Source organism: Sinohyriopsis cumingii, chromosome 6, assembly GCF_028554795.1.
Source record: "Sinohyriopsis cumingii isolate HCF-2022 chromosome 6, ASM2855479v2, whole genome shotgun sequence".
Classification (NCBI taxonomy): domain Eukaryota; kingdom Metazoa; phylum Mollusca; class Bivalvia; order Unionida; family Unionidae; genus Sinohyriopsis; species Sinohyriopsis cumingii.
This window is the reverse complement of record NC_142966.1, coordinates 3960266-3977440: the sequence shown is the minus strand read 5'-3', so window position 1 is coordinate 3977440 and position 17175 is coordinate 3960266. Positions and strand designations below refer to the sequence as shown.

Genomic DNA, 17175 nt, shown 5'->3' with positions numbered 1-17175 from the left:
CCTTTGACGGTTAATTTTCCTCGGCGATATCTTGTCTGTGGAAATATTTCCGGGAAATGTTTTAAGAAATTCTCATATCGTTCGAGTTGTGACGGCGACGCTAACATGGTCGTTATATTCGCGTGTAATTGTTGTCGCTGTATCACTATCGGGTCTTGATCTAGTCGCGCCGGAACAATATCAGGTAACGATAACATCGTCAACACATCCCGGACAATTTCCAACTGCGATCGTGGACTAATCTTATCGGACCTGAATTGTTGTTGTGACACAGCAGTACCATTATTGAGTTTGTCAACAGCGGCATTAAAATATCTCTGCAACCGCGGAGTATTTTTCATGATATTCTCAATTTCATCAGCGGGACATTTACTAATATCGGCCTGATAAAAGTTATTCAGGTATTTTAGTTTTTTCACATACGGTTCCGCATAATCATCTTCGTGGTCGTAACTGTAACACTTCTTGATTTTCTCATCAGCGCGTAATTGTACACCTGCTTGGATGATTCTTTCACCGACTGTACTAAGCAGAAATTCATCCCTGAAACTATCGTCAGCGATACTATCGTCAGCGATACTATCGTCAGCGATACTATCGTCAGCGATACTATCGTCAGCGATACTATCGTTAGGAATCTTTGGAAACGCCAGAGTTTCTGAAAATGCTTCTTTGACAATCGAAGATTGTTCCGTGACCTTTATTTTTTTTTGTTGTGACAACCACAATTCGTATTCATCAGGTAATTCCCAGTCAACGATAAATCCTGATTGTCTCATCAGCGCGACTAATCTCGGCGTGAAGTAACATCGGGAATTATTCTCGTCGATGGTATTACTGATAAACGCAAATCCGAATCCGGTCCCGAGATCATTAAAGTTTGGTGCGCGGAATTTCAACTCGGTTTCGTTACAAGATCGTTCCCGCGACAGAACAGCATCGGAGATATCCTCGCGTGTTAGCGGCAGTGAAATCTTTGGCGCGGCCGTAAACGAGTAATGAATTTCCGTGACACATCTGAATCTGTGCAACGCCTGCTTGGTCGCTTCGACGGACCCGAGTTCGGTACTGAAACAGTGCAACTCTGTGAATTTGTCATCGACAATAGAAACTCCTGCTTCGATTGTATGATTGTAAATAACTACATCAGTATCCGAGAATGCCGCCGCGGTATTCGCGAAGTCGTTTTGTTTTTCAGTCCGATCCGTATCCGCGTGATAATATTTAACGCGACAATAACCGTTACAAGTCCGTGTCTGCATCAGCGTTTTCGCCAGTTCTTCCACAGAATACTTACCGCGTTGTTTGTTATGAGTGAATACAACTGCGCGTTGTCCAGACTTGACCGCAGTTATCAGTTTTCGAAGATTATCCTCGTGTGATTTCTCAACGTGAAATTTCTTATCGTGATCGATCTTGTAATCATTAACAATAAATTTTATGTCAGGTCGATATCGTCGAAACAGCGCAACATCATCATCATCCGCGAGTGCGTCCAACACTATTACACGTTTTGCCGCTGAGATTAATCCGATAAATTTCTCCCAAATGGCTTTTCGGTTACAAGAATTCATCACCTGGCGCTGAATACCCCGCGACTCATCGACGATAACCACATCAGGAACCCCGGTAACTCTTATCACAGATTCGATCTGAGTAATAACTCTCCGCGGGGAATCCGAGTCAGGATCGAATTTTATTTCCCCGAGAATATCCCGATAACATTCCAAACCGTAATCAGATTTCGTTTTATCCGTGAATGTTTTTCGATAAGACAAGCATAACACCGACTGGTCTTCTCGGATACTCTTCCAAGCCGCGATTGATTTACCAGCACCGCAAGGAGAACCGTCTATGTAGTCCTCGTCGGGAATTATTCGACAACCGGAACCATTTTCATGTGTAGGTGGTTCACTGTAAACGTGATCCGGAGTTTTTGTCGGGAATTCACCCGGATAATCAGTCTTACGATAGTTATATCTGCGCAGATATTTCTGATAACGCTTTTGTATTTCTTCGTTTTCATCTCCGATTTCGGGAATCGCAGATGAGATTTCCTCGCGCGGTATTACAATCTTTTTTCCGCGAGTCCTGAAACAACCGACGACGTAATTGTCGCTGTGCTTGACCACATAAGCATCAATACACTTGTCGACGATATTCCCGTAAACGTCAATACCGTGCCGCCGATCACAAATACTACAATAACTGCCAGGTTTCCTCGAATACGCGGTCATGCTACCGGATCCATTACTGATCCCTGTGAAACAGTTCTTGGTGTTGCTGAGCAACATCGAAATCTTCTCAAAATCTTCCTCGGGAATCTTCGATTCCTCGGGAATGCAGTCATGCTCCGAGATTTGGTCTTGCAAAATAACCTCAGACTGAATTTCCACGGGACAACTCAGTGTGTCATTGGTGTTTCCACGGGGATGTATTAGTTTTTTACAAACGCTTCGAGGCTTCCACGACTTAGTCCCGACGACCTTTATGCTATGCAGTCCTGCGATGACGTCAACGTTCCAATCAGGATTATCCTTGTTGGCCTTGTTAATCAGCTTCACATGATCGTCAAAACTAACTGGTTTTGATTTCAGTGTGATATGATACCCGTTCTTGGTCTCAAAGACAAGCAAATCTTCGAGTTCGTCCACGTACTCAAGGAAATAATCCAGTAGATCTTCGACGGTCGGCACTTTCGAGTCAATATCAATTGTTGGATATCTCAGTCGCGCACGCGGTATTATCTCATTAACCAGTGATTGTCCTGAAAACTGTCCCAAATCCGGATTCACCAAGTATACATAAAATAATACTCCACTCTGTATGATAACACCGCGTTGTAATCTCTGCATATTTGTTAGTAATTCTATCGCGATTTTCTTCCTGCGCGTCGTTAACGCGATATCGGAAATCGAGTAATACCATTTTACATCATTGTAGTTACTGATTTGACGCATTTTATCATTGTAAATCACAACCGGGTAAAATTCCTCAGTATTTTCCTTATCCGATTCGATTTCAGACATAATATACAATTAATACCTAATCTAATTGAAAATATACTTTACATATAATGCCTTATTGGAAACTTGCTACAAACAAATGTCAGTGGTTATTGCTCGGAAAACCTACTAGATGCGGAAAGAACTCTGTTGGCGTATTCTGCGGTTATCACACCTGGGTTTCAAAAACTTCATCATCACCGGGTCCGCAACCTTGTATTCGCTGCGGAATAGGTGTTCGCGGCAAGCTACCGATTTGTGTCCGATGCGGTGGCCATCAATACCGTTCTCACTGTGAGTATTTTACGAAAACCAATCGTGTTCCACTTACCCTCGAAGAATTTCTGGCGATGCATGCATCGCTCGAGGAATCCGAGATTGTTAACGCACCAGTCCAAGATTAATAAACATTTTAATTTGAACTAATACTTAAGTATTATATAATGCATGAAATTAACGAGCATGATCCTGAATCTGCCACGGAAGCATATTTCCGCAGATATCCCCAACTTGGCCGTAAAACCAAGCTGGTAGTCTTTCAAACCCGCGATGATATTGCTCGCGAACGCATCAAACGCCGTTGTATTCTTCGTTCACTCTCGCGCGGGCATCCAGTAGCTATCGTCGACGATAAAAAAAATGATACCCTGAAATCTTTGATTGTTCCTGCGGAATGCGAAGCATTCTCGAAGATTCAGGAATCCAAAGCATTCTCGAAGATGTCGTGCAAAACACGCCCGTTCAAAGATTTGGACATCTGAGATTTTCATCTGAGATTTTTATCTGAGATTAATAAACATTTTAATTTAAAATAATACTTAAGTATTATGTCGCTTATCAACAAGAATACTGCTAATGATCTTAAAAAAGCGTACCTGCAACGATTTCCCCAGATCAGTTTTAAAAGTAATAACATAGGTCTTCGTACTCGTATTAATGGCCATATCGTTACAGTACTCGTAAACGAATCCCGAAACGATCTCGCTCGTGACCGCATACGCGCCCGTTATCACAAGTATAAACTCGATCCTGATAAAAAAAAAATAATTATTAAATAATTCTTGGGAATGCTGCGCATTCGGGAATCGAAGATTCTCACGGAAATGCTTTACGTTTCCGAGTACAAGATTGATTTAAAATAGTCATTCTTAAGTCTCTCCGCGGTCTCATCAGAGACTTCTTGTAAGTCTTCATCAAAAATTTTTGAGCCTACCATGCGAGGAATCTGCGATTCCCGAATCGAAGATTCTTCATCTGATTCTGAATTTATTTCCATTTCTGGAGCACCGCTTGGAAACAAAACCCTGGATAAAGTAGTGTCTGCAACATCACGTATTAACTGATGTTGTTTTGTTAGTGTGTATCCGAGTTTGGTTAATTTTTTTCGCGCAGATTTCGGCAAATTATCATAAACGTACTTGAACAGATTAGGCTCATCAATCCAAGGTCCTATTTTTTCTGTGTCATAAATGACCCAAATTGTTCCGTCACGCGCCTTAATAAAGTTACTTCCGTGCTTGGCCGCAGTTAACGCTGTTGTTGTTTTTTCTAATGCCCGCGCGGCTATCGCCCGTGACCAACAATCAAGTATTCCAAGATTTGACAAACAGAAGCATGCTGTCCTAATCCCAGTATGATATTGTGAGTTACCATACTCCGGAACAGTATCAAACTTACCCTGCTTGAACTCACGCCTGAATGTATCTGATGACATCAACAATCCGATGCATGATAAACTCGAAGTGTTTCCTGGCATTATATTTAGTAATACTAATCATTAATTGTAATCAAAATCTTATTTTATCCGCGGAGGAATCTGCAATTCCCGAATCTGCGATTCCCGTGTTTTACTAATCATTGGTTGTCATTAAAATCTTATTTTGTCCGCGGTATCTGTTTTACTAATCATTGGTTGTCATTAAAATCTTATTTTGTCCGCGGTATCTGTTTTACTAATCATCACCTGAAAGTCCTCAGATTTCCCCGCGGAGGCTTCCCCGTGTCCTGTTGGGTTACATTAAAACTTAATTTTCCTCACCGTATAATACAATATTCCCATATGCGTCCCGGTTGTGTTTTTGTTGCAAATTTTGTCTTCCGTAGAAGGCTTTGTTTTACCTGATAAGGCTTTCTCGTATGGAGTGTTTTACTATCCCCTTTCTCCTATACTACTTAACTTATTCATTAACTATGCTGGATATGAGGGATTTAAGATAATTACATCACTAGCCATGATGAGTTGAAAGTTATATAATTTAATGAGTGTAAAGAACTTTACATTTAATGAGGGAAGTTAGAAATTGTATTCATCACATGGAGCTATAGCAACTCAGTGCTGTGCTCAAATACAAACAACAGAAACGTCAGACACATCCCAAGGCAATTAACTTTTCAACAATCGCAAACCTGCCTCAGTACCCAAAAAGGCCTTCACTATTACTGTTATTTTAACACAAAGTTGAAACTTTTGTACTTTAAATATAAAAAGATGAACAAAAATCATATTAAACTGGCTTATGTGTCTACTTGTCTCTCAAAGTATTTTATATTTTCCTCCTTTGTCCTGAAATCAATTACCTTACAATTGCCCAGTTTTCTATAAAAAAAATAACAGATCAAACATAAGCAAAGACCACGTCACTTTAAAAGACTTGCCCTTACTTAAAAGCACTTGCAAAGAAGGCATTTTCTACTATTATTCTGACAAACCCTTACAGGTCAGTCTCTTTTACTTGTGATGTTGGTTATTAAACCCTTGTTTACCTGTGACTGCAGAGGGCTGATAGCCAATTAGGATTCCAACAGTTTCGTAATTTCCACATGCTCGGGTGATAAATTCTAATTAAATGTGATATACACCATTTGCATCTCATCATCTGGGTATATATAATTGTTCATTTCATTTCCTAAACAATGCAAATGACACCATGTTTCTCAGCATTGAAAATGGAAATGAAGGCAGAGAGACATTGACAGCATTTTACATTAATCTGTAAAATCAGTAGGTTCATGTTTATAATTAGTTTATGTGATGTGTGTGATTTGGGGCTCAACAGAGAGCAGATCAGAAAATGGGGCCCAGCAGGGTGCAGATAGATGAGGCTCAGCAGGGAGAAGATGGGTGTGTGTGTGTGTGTATGTGTGATTTAGATTTTTAATGTAGCTTTCACTATTTTTCAGTCATATCGCTACAATGTCTGCAGTGTGACAGTTTATAGTGATGTCTAGCACTGGGGCATCATGCCGCAGACAAGTAGCATGATGTCCCACCCAGTCACATTATCCTGACACCAGGCCGACCAGTCCTAACACTAAACTCTTAACGCTGAACGCCAAGCGAGGCAGCTGTTAGTACCATTTTTGTAAGTCTTTCTTAGGACTCAGGCAGGGTTCGAATCCGCATCCAAGGCAGATGCTCTAACCACTAGGCCACCAAAGCGGTCCCGCTCTAAACATGGGGCCTAGCAGGATGCCGACTGATAGATGAGACCAAGCAGGGAGTAGATCTAAACATGGGGCCAAGCAAGGAGCAGATCAGCAGAAGAGGCATAGATGGGGCCCAGCTGGAAGCAGATAAATAGACTGTATCCAGCAGGGAGCAGACCTAAAGATGGGAACCAGCAGGGAGCAGATCAATAAATGGGGCCCAGCAGGGAGCAAATCAATAGATGGGGTCCAGCTGGGAGAAGATAAATATATGGAACCCAACAGGGAACAGGTCTAAACACTGGGTTCCAGCTGGAAGCAGATCAATAGATGGGGCCAACTAGGAGCAAAGTAATAGATGGTACTCAGCAGGGATCAGATCAATAAATGGGAGCAGAGTAATTATTACATGCCAGTGTCTTTGAAGAACTTCTAAAGAAAACTAACATCTAGCAAAAGAGTCCTCTAGGTTTCTTTTAGGCAATTTATCTAACACTTTTTGACTGGGACATGCCTGATGGGCAACTCACTTATGATACTGGATCTGATCTAGATTTAGAGTGGCCCCAGGCTATTGAACTTTTTCAGTTGTGCACAAACAGTCGCTCTGGGTCTGATCCTGCCCTACACAGCCCAGGTAATCTGTCTCTGGGTAAGCACTTTACCCTGACGGATTCAGTTCTAAATTGCATTTTATGCACTAATAAAACAATTATTATGTGACTAGATGGACTCTGTACTATTCACACCATGCTAGTCAATTACCTTTTAAGATGATTCTACCTTGTGTCATGCCCATGTGACATACCTTAATTAACATATGTAATGACACTAATAGACTTCACTGCTTGAAACAAAATTAATATAGGAATCAGCAAATTAATTTATCTAAAGAAAGATTACCTTCATCAATAGTCTTTGTTCCTTTGTGATTGGTCATGTCAGTATCTACATAACCTGGACAACACTGGAAACAGAGAGAAGTAGAATACATCTGAAATGTTAGTACTTACAAACTTGGTCTACGCTGGAAAATGAGAGAAGTACAATACATTCTTTACTCCACGTAATACTTATTTATGACTGTCTCTTATGTACAAAGACACTTTACTGTCATGCATTTCATTCAGTTTCATTTCATTCAATTTTATTTCATTCACTGCATTTAATTAAATTCATTTTTAATTTGACTTTTTTCATTTTAATTTAGTTAATTCTTGCTTTGTTACCGACAAGTTCATGTACCTATTTTCCTCTCAAACATTTTGAACAAAGTATTTATGATTATTTTTTATTGATGATGGTGAAAACCAGAAATAGTTTAGATAAAGATACCAAAATAACTGGAATCAGTTAATTGGTAATTTGATGGTTGTAACTATAACTCAATAAAGATGGTTCCAAAATAACTTTGATGACCTAACTTGTGATTTGATGGTTATAACTCAGTAAAAAAATATCCAGAAAGATACCAAACATAACTGTTATCAGGCAATGGGTGATATATACCTCAACAAATATGAAAAACAATTAAAAATCAGCTATTTGGCTTTTTGATTGTTGTGACTATAACTCAATAAGTATGAACAAACAATTCAAAATCAGCTAATTGCTAATGGTTGCAAATTTAACTAAATAAATATTCCAGAACAATTGAAATCAGTTAATTGGTGATTTGATGGTTGTAACTTTAGCTTAAAGAGGAGGCAAGAGCTTTAAGATATTTGTATGCTTTTGTAGATGAAGATAAATTAAATTTACTAACATACAGTACAGTACTGTGAATTGTACAAATTAAACTTACTGAGTTCACAATGATATCAGGCCTGCTAGAACCATGAGCAAAAGCCTTGCCCTGGATATAAGACATGACCCTGACCCCAATCTTGGATACATGATAGGCCCATTTGGGCCACCCATTTTCTTCCACGGAGTCGGACTTTGCGACTCTAAAATGAAAGAAAAAAATGCTTTAGTGATAATAGATAAAGTCACCAATAATTACAAATAATTACATTTTTCCCCTGTAATTCCGATCTACAGCAATATTATTGGCCAGGCCCATTTGACTGTTTTGGTTTCATACCTATATGAATCCGCCTTTTTTAAACAAACATCCACCTGCACTACTTTTCTGTACATAATACTCAGTGAAGACTATATTTAGAATATAGGATCAATCAAGCTGAGATGTCTTATGTAAGATTTTAATTATGAACCAAATACTGGACCAGTTCCTCAAATAAATAAGATATCTTTGCCAATTCTACCAGTAAAATACACTTTAAATCAATAAATAAATATTGCGTACTTACATATCTTGAGGTGAAAGACTTGACAATACCATTGAGAAATTCATCAATGTGAGTATGTGTTAATGCATGATATGAAATCTGTATACCGTTACAATATGGAAATCTGAAATTTGTTTTGTAGAATAAAATAAAACAAAATAAATGAAGAAAGAAAAGAGAAAAATACTTTGTGACCACAGGCGGGTTCGAGCTCACAACCTTGGTGTTATGAGCGTAACACTTTTAACCAACTGAACTAAGCAAATACTTAACATGTTATATATTGGATAATTTATGAAAACCTGTATAGTCTCTTTTGTAAAACTTTTATCATGAAACAAATACTCGTCCTTTTTCAGAATAAATGATATATCTTTGCTAATGCTACAAATGAAATACAAATTAAACAAATAAATAAACATCGTCTGCTTGCATATCTTGACATGAAGACATGACGGCACAGTGTGAAATGGCATTCTGCATATCTTGACATGAAGACATGACGGCACAGTGTGAAATGGCATTCTGCATATCTTGACATGAAGACATGACGGCACAGTGTGAAATGGCATTCTGCATATCTTGACACTAAGACATGATGGCACAGTGTGAAATGGCATTCTGCATATCTTGACACTAAGACATGATGGCACAGTGTGAAATGGCATTCTGCATATCTTGACATGAAGACATGATGGCACAGTGTGAAATGGCATTCTGCATATTTATTGTATACATTCCCAAACATCATCGAAAATTAAGAACAAAATTATGTTTTGCCTGAAAACAATAAAACAGTCTTTGTGGACAATCATTTATATCATGCAAGTATGGATTTTGATTTTTTAACTGAAGTGGTGTCCTCATCTTCAGCTGAGAAGTCGGCATGGCATAAAAAAAAATGTTTTTCTCTCATATTCTGTACAAGTAAAATGAATCTAAACTGTGCTGTATTATTTCACCATATGAATGAAATTCAAAATATGATCAAACTATGAGTTTATTTAACTGTTTATGCTTTGCAAAAATCACAGTCTGCACATTGCTTTTTGGTTCATACTTAATTAAATTTTAAAAAATATACCGTGAATCTTTAAATAAATAAATAAATAAACCAATAAATAAATAAATAAATAAATTTAAAGAATAAATAAAGAGGTAATTAAAAGTTCTCAATGTATTATGCTCTGTATTAAAGTGAAACTTGATATCTAATGTTTGAATTTATAATATTAGCATGAACAGATTTATAATTACTATTATTAGTTGTTCTTGTTGTTGCAGGGTTAGTGCCATTTCTTAACACAAGATAGGCTATACATAACGGCCCATATAAATGGTGGAGGAGGAACCTGGGAAAACCCCAGAAAAAAGCACCGACCCACAAGAAGCTGCTGGAAAGGTTTCTCACATACCCACATTTGGCCAAACCTGAGACTTGAACCCACGCAGACAGAGGTGAGATGGTGGTGATCCTTAACAATGAATGCTTTAAACCACTCGACCAAGTTTTATTAGTGGTATTATTGTTGTTAATGGTCCAAACTGATAAAGTTTAACAAATCTATGGTCATTACTAAGCAACAGAAATAAAGAAAACCAACTATTTGCGTAAAATCAATAACAATTTTCTCTAATTTATAAAATGAAAATTAAGAAGAACTTACAATATTATGAATTAAATCTGAGATAATCTAAAAGTTTTATTACAAGTCCAAATGTAAAAAGTGTTCCAAATGAATTCTAGTGGTATTCTGAATCTTGAATATGCTGATGTACCAATGATTTTGATATCTAGATATACTAACGGTCTTGATGTATCATAATACTGATACAATCATGGACGAAAGTTAAAGACTATATATATATATATATATATATATATATATATATATATATATATATATATATATATATATATATATAATACAAAACTAAGTTTTAGTAATCAAAACTGAAATCTGTAACACCTTTCCTCAAATTCCATTAAAGACGCAGAATAAAACTATCTCTGTTGAATTTTAATGGAAATCCTAAGTTCCATTTCTAAATTGTTCAGTAAGTGGTAAGATATTTACCTTGAGATTTTTTAATTTGTTCCAAATTTATCAAAAAGCCTTTTCTTTTTAATGTTTCACTGTTTAGACATGGTGTAAAGAAGCTGGTTAAATTTCTAAAACCATTATATTCTTTATAACAAAATAATAATAGCAACAACAAAATAATAATGAATATCAAATAAATTAATTAAATGTCTGAAATAAATGTACCACAATTATACTACTGGATGTTTGGTATCACATTTTGTAAATTATGTTTTTGTGAATTAAAATATTACATTGTTAATAAATACAAAATTAACTTTAAAAATAAGAAATAGATGAATCATTGAAAGTATAAGATTACATCACTGATATAAAAACTTAAATTATCATCTCAAATATTTGATTTTTAGAATGCCTTCATATATATATATATATATATATATATATATATATATATATATATGCATGCGCAATAAACTGACAACGAACAGTGCAAAACTAGTCTATTTAGCCAGACAACTTTCGACTCTTAATGAGTCTTTTTCAAAGACTAATACAAAACATAGACAAGACAAACAAATAAAACACAAAAACCATTGTGTTTGCAAAATTTTACATGGCTGTTTCCACAGGAATTAAACCTTTAAATTTATTATACTTCAATCAGTTTATTTTAACTTGTTGCGGATGCTGGAAAATACGTTTATTGCATTTATCTTAATCAATTCCTGACACACGTGATCCCTTGCTGCATCGAGTGCACTTGAAAGGACTGTTATTCACCATTTGATTTGTATTCTCTCTCTCTTTCTCTCTCTCTCTCTCTCTCTCTCTCTATATATATATATATATATATATATATATATATATATATATATATATTACTGAAGGTAATGATACTACAAACTTCTACTGTTTTTTTCACATAGGTTTAGAACGTTTTAGATAATATTATTTGGGAATGGAAAAGTAAAAAGATGGCAGTTTTAAATGGGAAGGAAGGAAAATCACATTTTTTGAAAAACTATCACTGACGACAGTAAAAATAACATGTACGGCAACAATAAAAATCAAAATATAATTACCAGCAGAATTAAAGAAATCTGTGTTTGATATTTCATGGGGCCAGGATTACAGCTAAACTGAATGATATGGACTGGCCACTCTGCACTACTGCCTCTAAGGACGTACATCTTCTAGTTGGCAATTTATTATACAGTTTTGGTTATTACTCTTATGCCAACCCATTCAGCAGAAAAGGATGTAACTAGATAAGACTTCATAAATATGTGCTAAATTTTGATTTTGCCAAATGTGAAATTATCGATTTGTATTGGAGCACATTTGACCGTATGACCCTCTTGAATTTCCAATAAGTACATCTTGAGTGTAGTCCACTATCCCATAAGGCCTAAATGGAAGCAATCCCTTTTGGAAAGCTTGATGGATTGACTGGTGCCATCTAATCATGAAATATCAGACTGATGATGGATACCACAATTGTCAATTAGCAAAAACGGTACTATTAATGAGTTACAACACACAACCATACATGAAATAAAATGGAAATAATTATTATTTAATTTGGAAACCTTTTTTAATCCATTTGAGACAGACTTTAATAAAATCTTTGAAAAAGTTGTTTGATCCCAACTTGTATCTCATCTGAGTTCAAAATGTCTTTTTAGCAATCTGCAGTCTTTGTCATAGTACTGAAACTGACCTTCTGAGTTAAGGATTTTTGCTCTGCTTTGGATAGTGGACAGATTACAGTCCTCACTCTACCTCCTTGACATCTGAACACAACGGACCGTGACATACTACTTCACAGTGTCTCCAGCATGTATTTAGTATCTAAGATAAGGACTTACTATGGTTCAAGTCCAACTTAGCCAACAGGATACAAATCAAGCCCATAAAGAGAAAACATTCAACAAGATTCTCTTCTTGGCCCAGTTCCCTACACTCAGCCACTCTCAAGTGTCATCGATCGACATCCAGTGTCTCATCAATTGTACACTAATGACACTCACATATACAAATCAAAGCTGCCCAACTGAAGTAAAGAGGTGCAATTTCTGATGTGAAGTCGTCAGTGACATGTGACAAGATGATGATAAATGATGTTAAACTGCAGCCATCATGATCACCAGGCAATGATTTTCACATTCTTTAGCTTAAGGAATAAGTTTCAGCAATACCATCTTTATATTTACACAGTCAGTAGAAAACCTAGATGACACTCTTATTATGCATATTTTATTTTCTTAGTTGTATTTTACTTTTATTATAAAATTTCATTATATGTTATTGTAATGTAACACTGTATGTTGGACACAACATTGTCTAAAATCAAGTTTATTTTCTACTTGACCTGAATTATTGATTTTTATTTTATTCTGTAAAAAACTAATACATAGCTAAAATAGTCTCTGTGTGTATGGGTTTAATACCAGGAGCGTTATTAATAGAAGAAGTAAATATGTTTATTTGGGTCTGGGTCAAAGTCGTTGGAATTCTCCTACAGTTTACCTGGTGTACCAGACAGTGTCCAGGTTATAGGTTATAATTTTATTAACAGACTTTATAATAATAACATTTTATTTTGTAAATGTTAAAACCTTTCTGCAAGGTTATTTTCCATGAGGTATTTTTCTTAGAAAATGTTGAGTGTGACCCAAGGTCAAGTGGAAGACTATTTAATCTTGTTACTGGAAAGATTATTCATTTTTGCGCTAACCTCTTGCAAAATCAAGTTATATCATTTTTGTGCAGTATTTTGATTTGGGTGAAGTTAATTCAAAATATTCTTCCCTGGAAATACAAAGTGCTCTAAAATAATATTCATGGACAGAGAGTCTTTGATTTGTGGTGGACTACAAATAAAAGGATATGTTATTGGATTGTATTATTCTGATTCAACAAAAGACTGTTGGTACATCAATACTTTAAAAGCCATCACAGGCACATCATTTGGATTTGCACTGAAGTTTATTAAGAACTTTAAATGATTAGGACTTATGTCTGTAATTCTAGGATTAGTGTGTGTGTGTGTGTGCATGTGTGTGTGTGTGTGTATGTGTGTGTCCAACATTGCTGTAAAAATGTCAAATGTGTAATGACTCATATCCTTGTTCTGTTTTGACTCTTGCAGTGAGAAAGAATGAGATTGAGAGTCAATTTGTGAGGTCTCCATTGCTTGTAATTGACTGAAATCTCTTGTACAATGAAGACCTTTTGGCTCTTTAAAGCCATTTTAAGCAATCAGTGATTCTAAAACTATCCATACATCTTTTATTTCCACACCAGACAAACTCAGGCAAAAAGGTAACAACATCAAGGTTCAAATGCATACAAATCAAAAGGGTGTGTGTGTGTGATTTGGATTTTTTTAAATGTGGCTTGAACAATTTTTCAGTCATCAAAAAGGAGCTACAGAATTGAATAATAGAAAATCCTGTTCTGCTATGAAGATGAAATAGGAAAAATGCACAATAAAATCAACAGGAAAATATGCAAATTGCCGAACTTACCCCTCAAAATCCCTCATAAGGTCTTTGAGCTGGTCCATAGTAATGTTTGGATTACTGATTTTAGCTTTGAGGGAGTCACTGCATCTGCCAAAAGCCATCGTTGATAAAATACTTGCGACATTGACAACCCTATTCCAAGATAAAGATGTGAAACTAAATGATTATATAAAACATGCTTGTCCCATTATTTTCAATTCTTTGTATAGTTTTATACCTTTTGTTTCAGCTCTACAATTAATGAACTTAAACAGTAGTCAAAAGGTTTCTCTCCCACATGAACTCTGTATACAAATTCCATTTCTCTTTTTCAACAGCAAATAACACCATTGTTTTAAAATTATAAATAGATAAAAAGATCATAGACTGTACAAACTGAAACAAATCAGGTAGGCAACCCTTTAAGATATCAACATAAAGACAAAAAATTATGGTACATTTATTAATTGTTTAAACATTCATAAAAAGGAATGAAGGTGTACACTTTTCAACTAGTTTCATAAACCAAATTGATGAATGTATAATCTTTCAATCTTCTTTCATTAGGAAATTGACATAGGTCTGCATCTTTCAACTAGCTTCATTACAAAATTAATGAAGGTACAATATACACGTTTCAACTGGTTTAATTAATAATTGATGAAGTTGTATGTCTTCAAAAGACATTCATTAAAAATTGATGAAGTGCATCTTTAAGCTTGTTTCATTAACTCATTCGGCCCTAGAGGTTTTTGTTGTTTTCACCTAAAATGCGAGTAAGAAAGACATGGGGGGGGGGGGCTATTTCTGAATACATTGTAATACATTGACCTTCAACAGATTTTCCATGAGACAAATGCCTAGTTGTACTAGAAACATCGTTTTCCATTGGTTATTTTACTTGTGCATGAGCAAAAGGGTAAAAGTTGAAGTTCTTTTCTTTTCTTTTTTTTTTTTTTTGCCTAATGGACCCATCCTTTTCGTATGGAGACCACTCTTTATTCCAAATGCCCACCTTCTAGTTTTTGCAAAGGTTCACTTGTCTGTGTGCAGCTTAGACCGGTCTGCCTTAGATTTGAGGCCACAAGGTCTAAAATCTGGAGAAAAAATCACAATCCAACCACAAGCGAATTTTGGATGAAGAAAAAAAACGGGTCCAAAAAATTAGGTTTATCCCTCTGTATTTTGTAGTGCAACTATAACTTCAGATTATTTAGTATCACTGTAGAACTATATCTGTCTGCTTTTTTTGTAATACCACCCACATTGGTAATACCACCCACACCCACATTGGTAATACCACCTACATTGGTAATACCACCCACACCCACATTGGTAATACCACCCACATTGGTGTATGACCTGATGCTGCAGAACTCGGAAATAAGATACAGCCTCATTACACCTCCAGGCGGGATTGGGGCCGAATGAGTTAAGAAATTGATGAAAGTGTTTACTTTTTCTGGTTTCATTATGATCTTGATGCAGATGTGCACCAAAAGTGTCACCTTTCAACTGGCTTTATCCAGAGATCAATGAAGTTCTACACCTTTCAACTGGCTTTATCCAGAAATCAATGAAGTTCTACACCTTTCAACTGGCTTTATCCAGAAATCAATGAAGTTCTACACCTTTCAACTGGCTTTATCCAGAAATCAATGAAGTTCTACACCCTTCAACTGGCTTTATCCAGAAATCAATGAAGTTCTACACCTTTCAACTGGCTTTATCCAGAAATCAATGAAGTCTACACTACCAAATAGCTTCATTAAAAAATTGATGAAGGTATGTACCTTTCAACTAGATTAATTTAGAAATTTACATGTACACCTTTCAACTAGTTTCATTTAGAAATTGCTGAAGGTGTACACATTTCAATGAGTTTCACTAAGAAACTGATGAGGGTGCACACCTTTCTACTTTAGTCATTAAGAAATTGCTGAAGGTGTAACCTTTTAACTGGTGTCATCAAGATATAGAACCAGGTGTACACCTAAAGTGTAACCTTTCAACTGGTATACATCTTTCAGCAAATTTCATTAAGAAAGCGACGAAGGTGTGCACCTTTAAGCTTGTTTCATTAAGAAAGTGACAAAGGTATGCACCTTTCAACTAGATTCATTAATAACTTTATGTGTATACCTTTCAACTGATTTCATTTACAAATGGATGAAGGTATACACCTTGCAACTGGTTTCATTAAGTAACTGATGAAGGTATTTACCTTTGAATTTTTTTTCATTAAAATAGGGATGATGATGAACACCTTTCAACTTCTTTCATTAAGAAATTGAAGGTGTACACCACTGAGCTTGTTTCTTAAAGAAATTGATGACGGTTTTTCAATTAGTTTTATTATGACATTCAGGAATGTCTATATATTTCAGTTTCTTTCATTAAGAAATTCATGAAGGTTTACACCATTCACCTTGTTTCAATAAGAAATTGATGAATCTATACACCTTTTACCTTGTTTCATTAAAGAAACAGAAGGAATTCAATCAAAGAATATGTACGTCTTACATTTAAAAAAAAGAGTCATGAAAGAAAATAATGATTCTGGTCAGTCATGCTTTAGGATTGATAACACAATATTTTTCAATCTGGACCATGTTTTTGTGCCAATGACACAAAAGAGCCATCAATGGCCCACTCAGATATGAAAGAAGCATTGACACAGTGCAATGCCTACATAATCATCACAAACCACTTCCCATCATGTCACAGGCTGCAAATTCAGCTCTGGACCCGTAATGTGCACTAGTTGTTACTTGGCATCCGTTAGTCTCGAGAGACGATGGAACTGCGCCCATGAGAGATGTCCCGGTTGGTGGTTGTGCAGCGTCTGCTGTGGCTAAGTAGTCCAGTACGGGAGTGGCAGTCCCTGCTGCACTTG

General features: G+C 36.1%; 1 protein-coding gene across 1 annotated transcript in view; it reads right to left on the bottom strand.

Annotated features, from left to right (window-relative positions):
• Positions 1-17175, bottom strand: part of LOC149796289 (carbonyl reductase [NADPH] 1-like) — a 70472-nt gene that overhangs the window by 11897 nt on the left and 41400 nt on the right. The window contains exons 5-7 of the mRNA XM_089960193.1: positions 14304-14432; positions 8236-8380; positions 7335-7398 (exon numbers count right to left, since the gene is read on the bottom strand). Of these exons, the coding sequence (XP_089816319.1) occupies positions 7335-7398; positions 8236-8380; positions 14304-14432 (338 nt within the window). The remainder of the gene's footprint in view (positions 1-7334; positions 7399-8235; positions 8381-14303; positions 14433-17175) is intronic.